This window comes from Periplaneta americana, chromosome 9 (assembly GCF_040183065.1).
Source record: "Periplaneta americana isolate PAMFEO1 chromosome 9, P.americana_PAMFEO1_priV1, whole genome shotgun sequence".
In the NCBI taxonomy this organism is placed as follows: Eukaryota; Metazoa; Arthropoda; class Insecta; order Blattodea; family Blattidae; genus Periplaneta; species Periplaneta americana.
The window spans coordinates 176,000,934-176,019,530 of record NC_091125.1 but is presented as its reverse complement, the minus strand read 5'-3'; the positions used below and the strand labels follow the sequence as shown (position 1 = coordinate 176,019,530).

Genomic DNA, 18,597 nt, shown 5'->3' with positions numbered 1-18,597 from the left:
AGCACTCACAGTTATTCTAGCTCTTTACTTTACAGGTCCAGGAAGCACGACGGCATCGAAGACTCGTGAATGTTTATTTTGTGGGGTGGAGCCCCCACAATTACCTCTTTCTCTGGTGGCTGCTCTCGGAGACAGCGACATTTCAGATGTGGAAGTAAATAATAATCAAGACAATCAGACATTATGATTAATAAGGTGGACCAGAAAAACAGACGATTTTAAACCTCAGCTTTTCCCAAATAAACTCGGTTCGATTTGACTGCGAACATTCTCGTTGTGTTTGGGAGTGTATATCATTTAGTGAGGATGGAGAATTGGAGTGGAGCACAACGTGAGCATGCCATCAACGCTTATTACAAAAATGGTGAGTTTCGTGACTGCATAGCGCTCGTTTTGGCAGCATTAAAATATCAGTCGTAACGATGCAGTGGCATTTGCGTGTGTTATCAAAACTTGAATAAATTCGAAGAGATGGGTTCTGTTCTAATGAACAAGCCTACAGGGAGAATGAGAAATGTGCCAACACCAGAGAACATCGCTGATACAAGAACTGCGTTCAAGCAAGCCCCAACACTCTGTTCAGTTTCACTTAGGACGTGGTGTTCTGGTGTCTGCCGAATGTTGCATAAAGACTTAAAATTTCATCCATACAAAATCCAAGTGATTTAGGCATTACAGACATGTAGATGTGCAGGCATGCATGCATGGCAGATGGCACTGGATCATTATGACAGCTTTGTAATACAGTAGAACTTGGTTATAACGACATCCAAGGGACCTTAAAAATTATGTTGTTATAAACGAGTGTTGTAGTAACCGAGATTCATATTATCAATCTAGTGAGGTGGAAAATGAAAAATAATAAACTTAATTAGATTTATTTTAGATTTATGTATTGACTTTTAAGCCTACCATGAACATAAAATACACGTAGGCCTACAATTATAAATACAGTATTCTGTATTAAAACAGTTTGTTCAGTACTCACCAAACTACTTTACTTAGAAGTGAAGTAATCAGTCATTTTACTCTGTTGTCTTCTATTTGCCCAATACACACTTTCTAGGACTAAATTACGTTCTATGTTCATAATTTCAGTTGCAATTTCACTGCTCCCTTCCCTAGCTTCATAGAATATGTTCATAATTCTAATGACTTCTAAAGTGTCACTCACTTCTTTTAGTGGCCATACTGCATTAAAATGCGTGCACTTAGTGAAAACTTCTTGTCGAAACTGATCTAATACTGCATGAATTCGGGCAGGTTACAATGTGGTGGGGAATCAGCCTGCATTCCAGAGGTCTATGACAGAAGGAGACTGTAAAGAATTTGTCAGGGTCAGATTTCAACAAAATATTTCTTAAAATACTTTGGTTCTTAGAAAATCTTATTCCAAGCTGAGGTTGAAAATGACGTTATATGCGAGGTAAAGGCTTATGTGTTTGTCGTATTAATTACGGTAGGAAAGCATATGTCTTATGGGGAATTATTTGGACCACAGAATATTTGACGTTATAGGCGAGGTGTCGCACAAAACGAGGTCGCTATAACCAAGTTCTACTATATTGCCAAAACAAGCTCTATGCAGTCGTGAAACTGTCACCATGTTTGTAATAAGCATTGATGGCATAAGCACTTTGTGCTCCACTCCAATTCTCCATCCTGATTAAATGGTATACACTCTTAAAGACAACGAGAATGTTCGCAACCGAATCTGACCGAGGTTAGCCTGAAAAAGTCGGATTTAAGCCCCCCCCCCCTTTACATGCTCTGGCACATTTTAGAGGCGTCATGTTTGGCCAGCTACTTGAGGTGAATATGAGTTGAGAGAGTAAGTTGTGCTTACTGCTTTTCCCTTGACATGATGTACAGTGCATCAGATTCCATTCACCTTTCTTGCATATAGGAATAATTCTCTGGTTTGTCCGTGTTGGAATCCAAAATTATGGCATATCAGAACATTCAAATTACATCCAAATGTCACTGCATTTAATTATTATGTACAGGGTGATCAGTTTGGGTATGAATAAAATAAAAACACCATAAAACATTTACTACTGAACTTTATTCGTTGAAACTTTGTGCATACAACACTGGAAGATGGGAGATTCCTCAGAGCACCACTCCGCACCCTGCACAACTCATAACGGTGATGCAATTCAGCCCATGTCCGTTGTAACATAAGAGGGGTGATTTGTTGAAAAGCTTGAGTAATTTTTACTCTCAGATCATCAATGTTCCTGGGTTTCTGTGAATAGACAATGTCTTCAACAAAACCGTACACGAAGAAGTCAGGAGGGGTTAGATCTGGGGAGTTTGGGGACCAAGCCAAGAGATAGCTGCTTCTTGTACTGGGTTTCGCCTGCGACCTCCTGCATGTTTTTTTTTTTTTTTAACACAACCTGTTTCTACAAATGTTCGATACCACAACATCATGGAATCGTATTTAGGTACATTACGCACACCATACTCACATCGAAATTCCCTTTGAACTCTTTTAACACTCTCAAATTTAGCATACCAAAGAACACATTGTGCCCGCTGTTGATTTGTAGTAGCCATTTTAATCATCTACGATTTTCATTTGTCCTTTCAGATTATGCTTTGTTGATTGTAATATATGGAAACTCTCATCTTTTAATCATAATATAACCAGCAATAAATTTTTTCCTACTATCATGATAGCTTTATAATAATAAATTAATATTATCCATACCCAAATGGATCAGACTGTATTATCTAATAGAGTATATAAATGAAGATGATTGAATCAGAAAAAAATAAAGATAAGTAATCTTTGTCCAGCCTATCAGTGGACACCTATTCCAGTGCTACTTATTTTTAATTATGCTGTTAAACTAGGTGATAATAATGCTGAACAAGTTCTGCAGGTCAGTTCACAGGAAGCTCATCAAAATTAGAATGGCATACATGATGTTGTTTTGGATTACCAAGTGCCACAACATTTGTTCAGTTTTTTTTTTCCTCACAGACACATTATTTGAATTTATGTCTATTATTTGCTAATGTCTGTAAATGAAATTTATCAAATAATGGATGAAGCTCTGTGTAATATGCAGCTCCTGTCCATATGTCCGTGCATCAAGCACATTCTTTTCCAATAAAAATGGAACAGCATTGAATTTTAGATCAAATTAATGGATTAGCAAGGATGATAACATTACAGAGTCCCCATGGCTCAGGAGCTGCCACAATAAATGGGAGTCAGCACAACAATGATCATCACCTGTTTTGTGTCCACTCAAAACAAATTAGAGTGTTGGAGCCTTTTATTATTCATCATTTCCATATGCCTGGCCCATGTTCGTGATGGATTGGCAACCAATGATCCTGTATGAGAGAAGAGTACTGCAACGTTGTCATAGTTCTGCATAAAGCAAGTATTCAAAATTCGTCAAGGAAGTGTGGGGAAATTGAATAGTTTTTGGAGAAAAAACATGAGGTAAGAAGAAAAAATGCTCGGTGAAGATATAGTGATCTACATAAGTTAGCTTCAACTTCAATTTGTGGAACACACTTTCAAGGATTGCATCATTAATAATGTTTTTTTGGCTACCAGACACATTAGAAGAGCTGGAAAAAAAATACTGAGGTTGTGTGTTAATCAGCAGGAATGAACTGTCTCAATAACAGGAATAATGTTTCCAGCATCTTCAGTAGTGGTATGGGTTGTGACAATAACATACAGATCGTGTTTTTTGATGGTCTAAGCTGTAATGTATCCAAAAGCCAAGTTTCATGGATTGGAACGTAAATATTGCAGAAACATATGTTTGGGTAAAAAATTCAAATATGATTCTTTTAAGTGGAGTTAAAGCCGGAAGTAATACTTGGCATGAATTCAGTCAGTGATATGTATGAACTCTCATTATATTTCAATAATAAAATTCTGTCTTGGTTGTCGGTTGGTTCTGCCAGCTTTTGAAGGAAGTGCAACTCGCAAGTGATTGCATTTAATCTGTCATAAGGAGAGGTGGATGACAGTATAGCTATATTGCCTGATATTTGCTTTCAATCTACCATCGTTTGTTAGTGTCAGTTTACAACAATACAAGGTGGACACAAAGTCTCGATTCATTTTTTAGTAAATGTAATTTCTTTATTGTTTCAGACTAATTTATTAGTATACTGAGTATTCGACTGTTTTCAGTACTCGATTGCTCGTATGTGCAGAGGTGCAACAAGTGTTTACACGTAAATTCCGAAAACTAGCGCCAACACAAGCAAACATTCGACTTCTTGTCAATAAATTTCAGAGAACAAGAAATGTTGCTGATGAGCCACATTCTGGTAGACCTTCTATGCCCTCGCAGATTGCAGAAAGAATTCAAAAAGCCATCGAGAGTAGCCTCAAGCACAGAGTCGTTGTTTAAGCAACAATCTAGATATGCCAAGTTCACACGGAAAAAGCACTTATCACAGACAGGTGTTGCACAAACTAGACAAAGATTATGCAGCTCGTAGGCAGTGTGTTATGATTTAATTGATGCCAAATGTATGACTTGTGTTCACAAAAACCATTCTTTACGGTCCTTCCATTTTCGCAGGAGCTACCATTACAGGTAACACTTACCTACACATGCGGGAATGTAATTTCTGGAGTCATAGCTTGGAGGTTATCAATTCAGGAGTGTATAAAATCAAAGTAACAAATCTACAGGACCTGAAGAGTCGAATTTCTGAAGTATCTGCAGCAAATTCTGGCAACATGCTTATGAATGTCTTTAAATTACGATAGCAATAGCCCTATGTACAGTTTATAACTATTATTTCATTAAAATGGATTGAGACTTATGTCTACTCTGTATTTGTCACTCCATACATACTGTCATTCATACATTGTGTTCTGCCCAACAGCAGGTCTTTCACAGCAAACCCAGCAAATTCTCAGTCTCCACATAATGATCATTGAATCTTTATGTTGTCTATCATCTGATATTTTCTTCTGCCCTGAACTTCTCTTTCTTTCACCATTCTTTCCAGTGCATCCTTTAGTAGGTAGTTTACTCTTAGTCAGTGATACAGGCAGTTTTTTCCCCCCTTCGTGATCAGTTTCAGCATCATTCTTTCTTTACTCACTCTTTCTAGCACGGCATCATTTCTTATTCTGTCTGTCCATTTCACATGCTCCATATCTACATTTCAAAAGCTTCCAATAGTTTCTCTTCACTTCTTCATAATGTCCACATTTCTGCCCCGTACTCCACACAAAGCACTTCACTAGTCTCTTCCGCAGTTCTTTTTCCGCAGAAGATGCTCCTTTTGCGCGTCTGGCCGCGAAACCAGGTGGCCCTGGTTCGAATCCCAGTTGGGGCAAGTTACCTGGTTGAGGTTTTTTCCAGAGTTTTCCCTCAACCCAATACGAGCAAATGCTGGGTAACTTTCGGTGCTGGACCCCGGACTCATTTCACCGGCATTATCACCTTTATTTCATTCAGACGCTAAGTAACCTAGATGTTGATACAGCGTCGTAAAATAACCCAATAAAATTAAAAAAAAAGATGCTCCTTTTTCGAACATAGAAGCTGCTTTTTTAAAAGCTTCCTTTGCCATTGCTATCCTCCTTTTGACTTCCTGGCAGCAGCTCATGTTACTGCTTACAGTACACACCAAGTATTTGAAGCTGTCCACTTCTTCCACTGCATTCATAGTACCATCATTTCTTCTTGTAACTAAGATCCTGGAACATAACTATGGTCTCCACAATACAACCATTCAAATTTTGTTCTCCATAATGTAGTACCTCGTTTATCTATATTTTTGCTGTACTGTAGTTTGAAGTCAAGTCACAACAACTACATATCTACGAACGGTCTATGTTACTTCTACAGCGTTCTTTGAATGGTTGTATCGTGGACCATAGTAGTGTTCCAGGACCATAGTTATGGGAAATGACGGTATATGGAATACTGATTATATTTTTCCATAAGAACTTGATGTGATAGAAATGAAAATTGAGGCCAAAATCAAAGTTTTTTTTTTTAATCCAGTGCATTTTCTTATCTCTTTGTCCTTGCCTTCGTAAACTAATATAAAAAACCTTCACTGTTGTCAACTGCTGCTCCCTAAAAGTCACCCACAGTTCAAATCAAAATTTGCTAAGTCAAATTCACTTGCATCATGTCGTGAAATTGAAAATGACATATGCAATACTACAGTAGAAGACATTCTGCATAATTAAGGCATCATTTCCCAAACTGTGGTATTTAAAATGTGGGCATTGGTGTAAGTTCAAAAATATTCTAAGCCAAAGTTTCCCATCCTGATCCCGTCTGTGCTTCTTGTTCAGTTTTGTGCAAGCTGTCATTCCTCTTTTCCAGAGACATCTGTAAGTTTCCCACATGCCTTCAACACTTTCAGGAGTTTCTGCAAGCTTCACCTCAACATCTTCAGCTTGATATGTCAGATCGCGTTGCTGCAGACGTTTTTCACTCATATCTCGGGTGGCTATGGGCTGTACAACTGAGACACGTCGGTTGAACGGCCGAAAAACGTCGAATCGATGCGCTTCACGAGCTCCACCAGTCCGCGATGCTCGCGCACAATAGCGGCTATCTTATTTTCCACCACAGGGACCGTGAGGATGGCGAACAAGTGACCGAACAACAGGGCATCTAGCTCGGTGGGTCTGTGGGCGAAACAAAACATATAGGAAGTGTCCACATTATGAGATGTGGTAACGTCCAGTTGTTACGGGTAAGTCTTACCTGTCCCCGAAGAAGTAAGGGCGGTTCTCGAGGCGCTCTGCCAGAGCTGTACAGAGCTGCCCCACCTCCTGGCACACCTCGTCCAGGGTCTTCGAACCCCAGCCCTGCGCGCTCAGCTTCTCCATCACTTCTGCTCTTCTCTGCCAAGTGAGGATGTGGTTCAGGGGCCACGGCAATGTCGAACCGAATCGCGGCTTTGTCACGTCATGCAAAATCGCCCTGTCACACCACGTCACATACAGCTGTGGCAAGAACAAGCATGGCGTTTGTATATGGACTCAAATTACTAAAATACTACAGTTTACACTAAACTGTCTCCGGGCAGCGGAAATTTTATTTTGAAAATACTGGATCCATGCAAAAGTTCGTAGCGGTTTTTTAAAATTCATCAGCAATACATTCTTATTACGTTTGGGGAATGTCAGGTAACCCATGGCGAATCCTCGGCCTCATCTCCCCATCATCAAACTCATTGACGCTAAATAACCTAATAGTTGATACAACATCGTTAAATAACCAAGTAAAAAATCTACTCTCTGCCAACGGTAGTTTTGCGATTCCAAGACTGAATAAATCTGCTGGTTTGGAATTAAAGAAGTCGTCAAGCCAAGTTTGTAAAGCATCGTTATCTAAGAAGTTCTCTTCAAGATTGTTGGATAAAGTACGGAAAGGTGGAAGTCTGAGGGCAAAAGATCGGGAGAATATGGGGGATGTGGAATCTCCTCCAAACCAAGCTCCTGGCTAGTTGCTTTCGTCATGTTAGCGGAGTGCGGGCGTGCATTTTCTTGATGCAGACTTCCCGGTCATTTCTCTTCAGTTGCGGCCGCAAGGCGCCTGGGTTATTGGCAATAAATGTCAGCAGTTCCTGGGAAGCAGTTCATAGTACACGGCGTCTTCTTTATCCCACAGATGCATAACATCATGTTTGGATATCAACTTTTGTTCGGGCGACAGGATCATTTTCTTGCAGTTTTCTCCGATGGCATTCTCCCTGTACACGACTGCTTCCGATGTCTTTGCTGCTCTATTAAACTCAAATATGGGAAGAAGTAAGGGACAGAAAAATTACAACTTAAGAAGTTGGTGCTTGAGTGACAAAGGAAAGCGAAACACATGAAAGTGATGAAGTGCAAATGGTGATGGTGACTGGAAAGTGAAAGTAGGAACTGTAGTAAAGGACAATAAAAAGGCGGGAAGGAATTAAAAACATTACTGGACCTAGAAATACAAAATACACTATCAAGCACATCAATAAGGTACCGGTATTTTCTTTTCCTTGTTTTTAATACTCCTGCAATTTCTATTCCTCTCAATACTGAATGCATTATTATTCATTGGTATAATTTAAGCTGTGCCGGTGTTTGAATATTCACAGAGTCGCCCTCGGTAGCGTAGTTGGTATAGTGCTGGCCTTCTATGCTCGAGGTAGCAAGTTCGATCCTGGCCGAGGTCGCTGGCATTTAAATGTGTTTAAATGCAACAGGCTCATGTCAGTAGATTTACTGGCATGTAAAAGAACTCTTGCGGGACAAAATTCTGACACACTGGCGACGCTGATATAACCTCTGCAGTTGCGAGCGTCGTTAAACCATTTTTTTTTTTTTTAATATTCGCAGAGAGCAATCAGTGCAGTAAAATAGATGATACAGAGGTTGGTTTTGTGGAAAGTGTAAAGTTAAATGGATTTGGAATACAGGTAACTAACTAGCATTGAGAGAAATCAAGGCCAACTGTACAGATAAATTTGTGAAGTAATTTTTCCAGGGAAAATATTTTCCTTTTTCTCTGGATATGGAGTTGATTATAGGTATATGCAAGGCATAACGAAAGTCTAAACTAACCATACGTAACCTGTCACAGATATGCATTTTATTTATTTTATTCGGTTATTTTACGACGCTGTATCAACATCTAGGTTATTTAGCGTCTGAATGAAATGAAGGTAATAATGTCGGTGAAATGAGTCCGGGGTCCAGCACCGAAAGTTACCCAGCATTTGCTCATATTGGGTTGAGGGAAAACCCCGGAAAAAACCTCAACCAGGTAACTTGCCCCGACCAGGATTCGTACCCGGGCCACATGATTTCGCAGCCAGACGTGCTGACCGTTACTCCACAGGTGTGGACACATATGCAAGATGTATAAGCGAACTATCATTGCACTAGCTTAGCCAGAATATATTGCATAGCCACCTTTACTCATCTTCACTTGTTTCTTCTCTCCTTAGGCCATCTTGGGATGTTTCAAGCAATTTGTCGGTGTGGTCAGATATTCAAAGCTAGTTGGGGTTGTGAACAGGGACGTCGCTAGGGGGGTGCGAAAGGGAGCACAAGCACCCCATAAAAAATCGGAGCACCCCTTTCCGCACCCCAAAGGGCAATTTATTAAAAAAAAATACTAGGCATAAGTTATTTTGAAGAACAAAAACAAACAAACAAGTTCTTGGATGTGAAAAAACTACGTCCCTTAGTGTATCGCTATGGATGTGATGAACAATAATAATAATAATAATAATAATAATAATAATAATAATAATAATAATATTAATAAACAGATATATAGTATGCGCACAAGTGCATGAAAGAACATTTTGGATCTTTTATGTACCACATTTTTACAGCTCGCACCCCATCCGCACCGCCCTTTCTCTGATCCTGGTGACGTCACTGGTTGTGAACATTCTGTGCTCTCCTTCTTTGCGATGCGAGTCAACATTTGTGAGTCTTTAGATCCTTTTCACGCTGGGACACCTGTGATTGCAGTGAACACAGCTAGTATTCTCAATTGATTAGTTAGTAGCTTCTGACAAAAACAATTTGTGATTAGTTAGTGAAATGGATTCGAGCGAGGACCTTTTGTTGTTACTACTATTGACCAGGAGGAAGACGAAAAAACGTTCATTACCCATTCACTGCTATGTGATCGGATGGAGAAAGGCTTATTTTACACTGTATGACGACCAGATACAAGATGACAGGAAATTTTTTCAGTACTGTACTTCCGAATGTCAAATCTAAATTATGGTTTATTTAACGACCATCGCAACTGCAGAGGTTAGCCTATATCAGCGTCGCCGGTATGCTGGAATTCTGTCCCACAATTCTTTTACATGCCAGTAAATCTACTGACATGAACCTGTCACATTTAAACACACTTAAATGCCATCGACCTGAGCTGGGATCCAACCCGCAACTTCGAGCATAGAAGGCCAGAGCTATACCAACTATGCTACCCAGACTGACCCCGAATTTCAAAAACTTAATTTCATGAACTACTAGAAAAATGTGAAAGAAGAAATCACAGGAATGGACATGATACTAAAGAAAGCTATCTAACCACATGAAAAACTTTCCCATACTTTAAGGTACTGTGGTTCTTTTATTTTGAGCATATTTGACAGGTTTTAACTGGTAGTAGTATATCATATATTTTGAAATAATATACTATACTATACTTGTGAGGAGCAAGGGTCGCATTCCCAAACATACATCACTCAATGATATCATTAAAAGATCTCTGACTTCTTGTGGCATCCCGTCTCTTTTGGAACCACCAGGTATTAGTCGTGCAGATGGTAAACGACCTTAATTCCATGGTCTAGTCCACACCTGTGGAGTAATGGTCAGCGCGTTTGGCTGCGAAACCAGGTGGCCCGGGTTCGAATCCCGGTCGGGGCAAGTTACCTGGTTGAGGTTTTTTCCGGGGTTTTCCCTCAACCAAATACGAACAAATGCTGGGTAACTTTCGGTGCTGGACCCCAGACTCATTTCACCGGCATTATCACCTTCATATCATTCAGACGCTAAATAACCTAGATGTTGATACAGCGTCGTAAAATAACCCATGGTCTAGAGGAAAATCTTTAATTTGGGACTCCACTTGCGTTGACACTCTAGCTCCATCTCACTTACCGAATACCTCCAGACGCACAGCATCTGCTGCTGAATTAGCCGTGAAGAAGAAAGTCAATAAATATGCTCATCTTTTAGACAATTATGTCTTTGTCCCATTTGCTGTGGAGACCTTCGGTCCTTGGAGTCATGACGCTAAAGTTTTGGTATCTCAAATCGGCCAAATTTTGATCTCCATTACTGGTGATCGCCGTTGCACTACTTATTTGCGTCAACGCTTAAGTATTACTATTCAACGCGGAAATGCAATGAGCGTTTTGGGTACTCTTCCAGAGTCCAGCCCTTTGGACGAACTTTTTCTCCTGTAAAATTTTTTATTTCTATGGAAATGTTTATATTTAGTTCCTATAAAAATGTTGCTGATAAGTTCATCCATCATAGCTCTTCAAGTACTGTTGGAAAGTATAACAAAGATTAGTAGAAATGTTATGTGAACATTTGTGGTTCCTAGATGTTAAAATTTCATTTAAGTTTATTTTTTCTATCGTTATATTTGTGATGTGTATAGTCGTAGTTCAATGCTAAATGTTATGTATTGTTAAATATAACTTTCCATTGTAAATTAGTATGGTAACAATTACATACCATATTGCCATATATCGTTACTTAGCATCACATGAAATGTAATTTAGAATTCTTTGCAGTGGAAAAGAAAATATGCAATTTAGGTACCAATTTTGTTTCTTTCATCCACACTTTTCTCATTGAAATTAGCCACAAACTTAGCTATAATTTCTTGCCAAGGATTCGTTTTCATCAATTTATCACTTTTGATATCCCAAATAGCAGATCGACTTTCTATTTCACTTATAGGCCTGAAATCTTCTGTGTTAATTATGACTAGTTTCACTGTGAGTGTTTTGTTGGCAATCTGCAAGCTGTGTCTTGTCATCGGTGTCACAGTGTGAATACTCAAATGTCTTCTGGACACAGTGACCTTGTCCGTCACATGAAGAGGGCGAGTCACTGTTGCGTCACTGTGACTGGATCAGGCACTGCAGTGTCCCGGTATGAACGCTCCAATTCAAACGAATGTCTCTCTATCAGTGACCGTCACCGGTCTCCTTGTTACAAGACACTCTGCACTACACGTAGCCTACTGGTAATTATGCAGTAGCATGGTGCACTGCAATTTACCTTTATTTCTAGCTGCCTGCTGTTATCTTATTTAATATATTTGATATTAGAATTATGAAAATTGCTGTCATTATCGGTTGTTAAGAATTACTGCAGACAGAGACTTACCTCAGCGTTGGCGAGCACGGTGTTCACTAGAGTTATGAAATCCCGCATGTCCGCATTTTGTGAGCTGTCCAAGGACCGTGACAGGCTGACACCCTGAAAGTTAGATCAAATAGTGACATACTCGTGTGTTGTGACGGCCCTTTTCACACTGAGACACCGGTGACAGTGACAGTCACTGGTGATTGCACCTTATTCTCAAACACACCTAATCTCTGTTCCTCTCTCAAAGTGAGAGTCTAAGTTTCACAACCATACAGAACAACTGGTAATATAACTGTTTTATAAATTCTAACTTTCAGATTTTTTGACAGCAGAGTAGATGACTAAAGCTTCTCAACCGAATAATAACAGGCATTTCCCATATTTATTCTGCGTTTAATTTCCTCCCGAGTGTCATTTGTATTTGTTACTGTTGCTCCAAGATATCTGAATTTCTCCACCTCTTCGAAGGATAAATCTCCAATTTTTATATTTCCATTTCGTACAATATTCTGGTCACGAGACATAATCATATACTTTATCTTTCTGGGATTTACTTCCAAACCTATCGCTTTCTTGCTTCAAGTAAAATTTCCGTGTTTTTCCTAATCATTTGTGGATTTTCTCCTAACATATTCACGTCATCCGCATAGACAAGAAGCTGCTGTAACCCATTCAATTCCAAACCCTCTGTGTTATCCTGAACTTTCCTAATGGCATATTCTAGAACGAAGTTAAAAAGTAAAGGTGATAGTGCCATCTCCTTGCTTTTGCCCACTGTGAATTCAAAAAGTGTCAGATAGAAATTGGCCTATACGTACTCTGCTGTAAGTTTCACCGCATTTTATTTGATCGAACTAGTTTCTTATGAATACCAAATTCAATAAGAATATCATATAAAACTTCTCTCTTAACCGAGTCATATGCATTTTTGAAATCTATGAATAACTGATGTACTGTACCCTTATACTCCCATTTTTTCTCCATTATCTGTCGAATACAAAAAATCTGATCAATAGTCGATCTATTACGCCGAAAACCGCACTGATGATCCCCCATAATTTCATCTACGTACGGAGTTAATCTTCTCAAAAGAATATTGGAAAAAATTTTGTACGACGTCAACAAAAGTGATATTCCTCGAAAGTTACCACAGTTGGTTTTGTCCCCCTTTTTAAAAATAGGTACAATTATGGACTCCTTCCATTGTTCTGGTACAATTTCCTTTTCCCAAATAGCAAGTACAAGTTTATAAATTTGGCTATATAATGCACTTCCACCCTCTTGTATTAATTCTGCTGGAATTTGATCGATACCTGGAGACTTGTACTTTTTCGGAATTTCTATCGCAATTTCGACTTCAGAAAGTGTGGGTTCGGTTATAAATGGCTCAGCAGTTTGTATTTCAATTTCGTCCCAATCATTTCTATTTGGCCTATGTACATTTAGTAACTGCCCAAAATAGTTTTTCCATCTGTTCAGGATTGAATGAGTGTCTGCATGCAAGTCACCATTCTCATCTTGGATCACGTTTAGCCTTGTCTGATATCCGTTCTTAAATTACTCTACACCCTTATATAAATCTCGAATGTTTTTATTTTTACCATTTGTTAATATTTCATTTAAGTTTATTTTTTCTACGTGTTGTTAAATATAACTTTCCATTGTAAGTTAGTATGGTAACAATTACAAACCATATTGCCATATATAGTTATATAGCATCACATGAAATGTAATTTAGAATTTTTTACAGTGGAAAAGAAAATATGCAACTTAGGTACCAATTTTGTTTCTTTCATTAACACTTTTCTCATTGAAATCAGGCACAAATTTAGCTATAATTTCTTGCCAAGCATTCATTTTCATTACTTGATTGCTATAGTCATCGCTTTTGATATCCCAAATAGCAGGTCGACTTTCTACTTCACTTACAAAATCTTCTGTGTTAATCAAATCTAAACTCATGTCTGGGTTATGACTAGTTTCATGTGCTCAGTGAGTGTTTTGTTGGCAATCTGTATGCTGTGTCTTGTGATCGGTGTCCCAGTGTGAACACTCGTATTCAAAGAAATGTATGTCGGGTAGTGACTGGTCTGGACACAGTGACCTTATCCGTCACATGTGAAGAGGGCGAGTCACTGTGCCTGGGTCAGACACTGCAGTGTCCCGGTATGAACGCTCCAATTCAAACGAATGTATCTCTACCAGTGACCGTCACCGGTGTCCTAGTGTGAAAAGGCTCTTATCTTGTAACTAACAACTGCTGCTAGGGACACGCACGCACCTTAGTGTTGACGAAAGAGACGATGGGGTCTAGCTCAGCCACCATGAAGACGCTGCTCTTGATGAATGGCACGTGCCCTGCGTGACAGATGAAACAATCTCATAATCATTTTCGCAAAAGCATGTCAAGTAGTCTACGTATATTATTATCGTTTTTAAATCAGCGATTAAATGTGAAATTGAGCAGAAAATGCTAAATGTGTGTGTTTCTGCGAAATAAGAGCGAAATTACATTTTATAAAACTTTTTGCCTTTTTGTAAAAAAAAAAACAGTCACTACGTAAAGGCCCCGCTGTACAGAGGTTCTTACACTTTTTAAATACATTGGGCACCCCCTTTTTTTTGTTGTCTATAACCAGGAGTGTGCTGGCAATAATTTAACAAATGGCTCTAAAAAGTGAGACAACCAGCAGAGAGATATGAAGTAGGGAAGAGGGAAATAATGGTTACTTCATAATAATAATGTGTTTTTTTTTTTTCTTCAGAAAAATGTGTTGGGACTGTGTAAAATTGATCAGAGTGGACTGGAAGATGATTGCTGCCCAGTGTACCTGGAATTCAAGGCCTAATCGGAGTTAGAAAAAAATCGTGTTAAAATATAATTGTTTGTTGTTTAGTCAACTGTCCGAATATGAACCTCGCAAGTGATACCAACAAGGCATCGTTTATGAAGCTACTAGGGCAGGAAATAATGGGTGAGGGTGACCAGTTCCTTTCCCCCAAAATATAATTAACCTTCATTTATTTTCACATCTTAAAGCACCTTTTACAAGAAATGCAAATTAAATCCATATTGGAAACAAGAAAATAATAATTTGGTTTGCAATATTTACTAAACTACAAACGATATCCAAAATATTAGAAGATTTTTCATACCATAGCAATTTCTTCAGTATTTTATTCTTTCCTGTTACACTTTTTTCTTGTAACGTCATTTGCAGCACGACAGGCTGTGACGCGGCATCACATTCTTAGTCATAACATGGCCAACATTAAACAAGTTTATATATAAATGCATGTTTAACATGAGTTTAATATAGCAATCCTTTTTTTTTTTTTTTTTTTTTTAGAACTTTGAACATGTATTTATGTTAAGCGATTGATTCAAGTTTTCTAAGCTGTTCTTGTCACAAGCTGTGATAACCTGTGATCAGGGGTTAAACACAAGACAGACGACCAAGAGGTTCCTCAAAACAGTGGAAAATATTAATATGAAATTAAGCCCATGAAATGACATCCTCTTTATGCATTTAGGAGTCCAATTTATTATAATCATTATAAGCTAATATCATGCGTTATGTAAGGTGGGGCTGTTTGCGATCTTATTTATGTTTACTTCACGTACTGACACATGGCTGTAGTAATTTGAATGCTCATTTTGTCGATATTTTGTTGCAGTGAAATTCTGCTGTCGACCAAAAATGCCTGTAGGCTACACCTATTAGAATACCTACCGAAAGCAAGTTGCATGAAAAAATACATATATAATCAAATTTTCAATAATACTGGGCCTCTTAAAACTTTCCCCTCTAAATTCACAGCGAATGGAACCTATTGGATGGCATTTATATCAGTTTGTTGGTTCTTCAACACCACCACGATGACTACTGTCACAAGTGACTTACCCATCCCAGCTTTCGCGTGTTATAATGCACTTCAGAATAATAGTAATCATCATCATTCTGGCACTCACCTGATGGCGACATGTATGCTGCATTGCTCCTGCGTTCAACTTCAAAATCTAAGCCACACATTTTGAGGAATGCCTGCACAGCAAGACAGTTTGCATTATCTGGCAGTAACATTTGTTCTTCAGTTGGTTGGAATAATTTCACATCGTTTGGCCACGGATCTTGTGCTGAAAAATACCAACAATTAAGTTTGCACATAATATTATGACAGTCATGAGTAGAGACGAGAATTTCATGCACTATTAAATCCCAATATATGCATGCATTCATGCACTATGAAACATGCACGATTAAGCGAAAAATACATTAAAATATGCACTTTCATTTTTGTTCCAAATTTCTTATTTTACTTCACTTTTTTGCACAGTTAACGACTAACAACATTTCTAAATTGGTTTCCGTGAGGTTCCTGTGCTTGTCAGGCAAGAATGACTTCTCTACATCGCAAGAAGTTATGGGTGCAAACTTAAGTGAACACATTAAATTTGTGATAGTGTCAGGTCAAATTATTCATTCAAGTTTTCACCAGAAATAATCTAATTCACTGAACAAAAGAATCCGTAGTTCTGGTTCGTGTTTATGACCTTGTCCAGTTTATTTTAATGTTTACAAAGAACTGTCGTAGAAAATATTCGGAAACAGAATAGCAGTGCTTAACTCTTTACTGCAACAATCGCAGAATACGACAAACCCATATGATCTAATAATTTTTTTTCTTTAATCCGCTGTGCAAAGAGTACACTTTTGGAACCTTTAATTGGAGGCATATTAGAACCACATTAACACACGCAAACAGAATAAACAAGCACATTAACCACTTACGAGGTTCACACACTGCAAAGACAGTTTAGCGAATGATTCCAATTTTAGAAGAATCTAAATTGCTACTGGTACTGGAAAAGGAAGAGAGAGAGTATTTACAACCTCCCTGAAAGAGGGTGCTCTTGACCTAAATTAATTGTCGGCAATTTCCTTGAACCTTCTATATTTCCTCTCTAATATAATAATAATAATAATAATAATAATAATAATAATAATAATAATATGTAGGCTATATTCCAAGATAATACGTGACAATACTTTGATCAATTTTAATGCGATTAACAGCGATTGGAGAGTAGTATAATACAATCGGCCAAATGATTAAATAAGCCTATGTTAGCTAATACGAATATAGGCCTATTCGTCAAACACCAAACGAAATAAACGGTCAGTGTAAATAATGCATCGTGTTGTCTTTATTTATAGTTTACCGCGAAATAAACGGTCAGTGTAAATAATGCATCGTGTTGTCTTTATTTATAGTTTACCGCGAAATAAACGGTCAGTGTAAATAATGCATCGTTCGTTTTATCCTTATTTATAGTTTACCGCGAAATAAACGGTCAGTGTAAATAATGCATCGTTCGTTTTATCCTTATTTATAGTTTACCGCGAAATAAACGGTCAGTGTAAATAATGCATCGTGTTGCCTTTATTTATAGTTTACCGCGAAATAAACGGTCAGTGTAAATAATGCATCGTGTTGTCTTTATTTATAGTTTACCGCGAAATAAACGGTCAGTGTAAATAATGCATCGTGTTGTCTTTATAGTTTACCGCGAAATAAACGGTCAGTGTAAATAATACATCATTCGTTTTATCCTTATTTATAGTTTACCAAACCTGTATTTTACGCAATAACAAAATCACCGCAAATTTCACTTAAAGTTGAGCCAAATAAATTTCTCAGCTTCGACCACCTTTAATAGTTAATTTTATAGACTCAGTGGACCCCGGAGTTGTTGTGCAAGTTACTATAGCCTATGTCTCTATCTCGAATCTTGTGCACATACAAGAATAGTAATGTGCAGGCCTATCTTATCTCGCGGTCGAGCTATTTGAACGATTTCATTGACTGGTTATTCTTTGCTTATACTGTTTACGTATTGATGATTTTAGTTGAATGAGAATGTGGTTTAGATTCAAACCATGCAGCTCTGCGACACATCTGCCTCCCACGACAACCATATAGTCACACAGTTTCGGGCATTCGTCTTCTTCCTGAAAGACAGGAATAGACTATGTATGAATACACCTGTGATTATGATGCTCCGTCCACAATCGCATCAGCTCTGTTTATCTGACCTCTTCGACTGGTTGTGGACTGCCATTGTGCTCTGCTTCCGCCTGACCACTTGAGTCGGGAGTCCGGAGTTGTCCACTGTCAGTGGCTGCGGTGGCCCCGACAATCCCATCATCCGTCTGGTCACTTGTGTCAGGAATCTGGGGTTGTCCACTATCGGTGGCTGCGGTGGCCCCGACATTCCCATCATCCGTCTGGTCACTTGTTTCGGGAGTCTGGGGTTGTCCACTATCGGTGGCTGCGGTGGCCCCGACATTCCCACCGTCCGTGTGGTTGGTGTCGGGTGATTGATCGTCACTCGCAGGCAGGTCATCTGATTCGTCAGGAGGATCAGGATCAGGATCCTCGGACTTACTTGGAGCCGAAATTATTTCTTGAATGACTACAAGTGTGTTAAGCATTTGGTTATTAGGAGTGAATTCAAACGCGATAATTTTGAATTTTGATTTTTCGTTGCTTCGGAGTGAGGCACGTAACCCCAGCAACGGCAGTGTGCTGTTGTCATAGCAACAGTTTATTGTTGTAGCATCTCTCGTGTGGTGAAGCGTCATTCTCATTAGATAGAGAATGAGCGTTGGCTCGATTCCTCGTGAGGGAAGAAAATACATTCTCGTGAAATTTCGGCCTGATTATGG

The 18,597-nt window shown here is 38.7% G+C and overlaps 2 protein-coding genes across 4 annotated transcripts in view; one reads left to right on the top strand and one right to left on the bottom strand.

Annotated features, from left to right (window-relative positions):
- The window catches only part of LOC138706771 (tyrosine-protein phosphatase non-receptor type 2-like), a 41,020-nt gene extending 37,096 nt beyond the window's left edge, over positions 1-3,924 (top strand). Inside the window, exon 8 of the mRNA XM_069836440.1 lies at positions 36-3,924. Coding sequence (XP_069692541.1) covers positions 36-69 — 34 coding nt within the window. The 3' untranslated portion in view covers positions 70-3,924. The remainder of the gene's footprint in view (positions 1-35) is intronic.
- On the bottom strand, positions 2,938-17,982 carry LOC138706772 (metaxin-2-like). Of its 3 annotated transcripts, none has more exons than XM_069836444.1 (6): positions 17,808-17,982; positions 15,840-16,004; positions 14,148-14,224; positions 11,885-11,977; positions 6,729-6,970; positions 2,938-6,649 (listed from the first exon to the last, which is right to left on the bottom strand). In XM_069836444.1, exons 1-6 carry the CDS (start codon positions 17,845-17,847, stop codon positions 6,469-6,471), a joined length of 798 nt encoding a protein of 265 aa, XP_069692545.1. In that variant the 5' UTR covers positions 17,848-17,982; the 3' UTR covers positions 2,938-6,468. The 3 variants fall into 3 exon arrangements, with proteins under 3 accessions (XP_069692545.1, XP_069692546.1, XP_069692544.1); XM_069836445.1 differs by lacking the exon at positions 17,808-17,982 and adding an exon at positions 16,660-17,152; XM_069836443.1 differs by lacking the exon at positions 17,808-17,982 and having other exon boundaries at positions 15,840-17,152.
- Between the last annotated feature and the right edge of the window lie 615 nt (positions 17,983-18,597).

Coding starts and splice junctions, on each gene's coding strand:
- LOC138706772 (XM_069836443.1), bottom strand. CDS start 16,107: ATGAATGCATGCATATATTGGGATTTAATAGTGCATGAAATTCTCGTC. Junction 6,971..11,884: donor CCGTGCTCGCCAACGCTGAG/GTAAGTCTCTGT, acceptor TTCTTGCCACAG/CTGTATGTGACGTGGTGTGA. Junction 6,650..6,728: donor CCTTACTTCTTCGGGGACAG/GTAAGACTTACC, acceptor TTTCGCCCACAG/ACCCACCGAGCTAGATGCCC.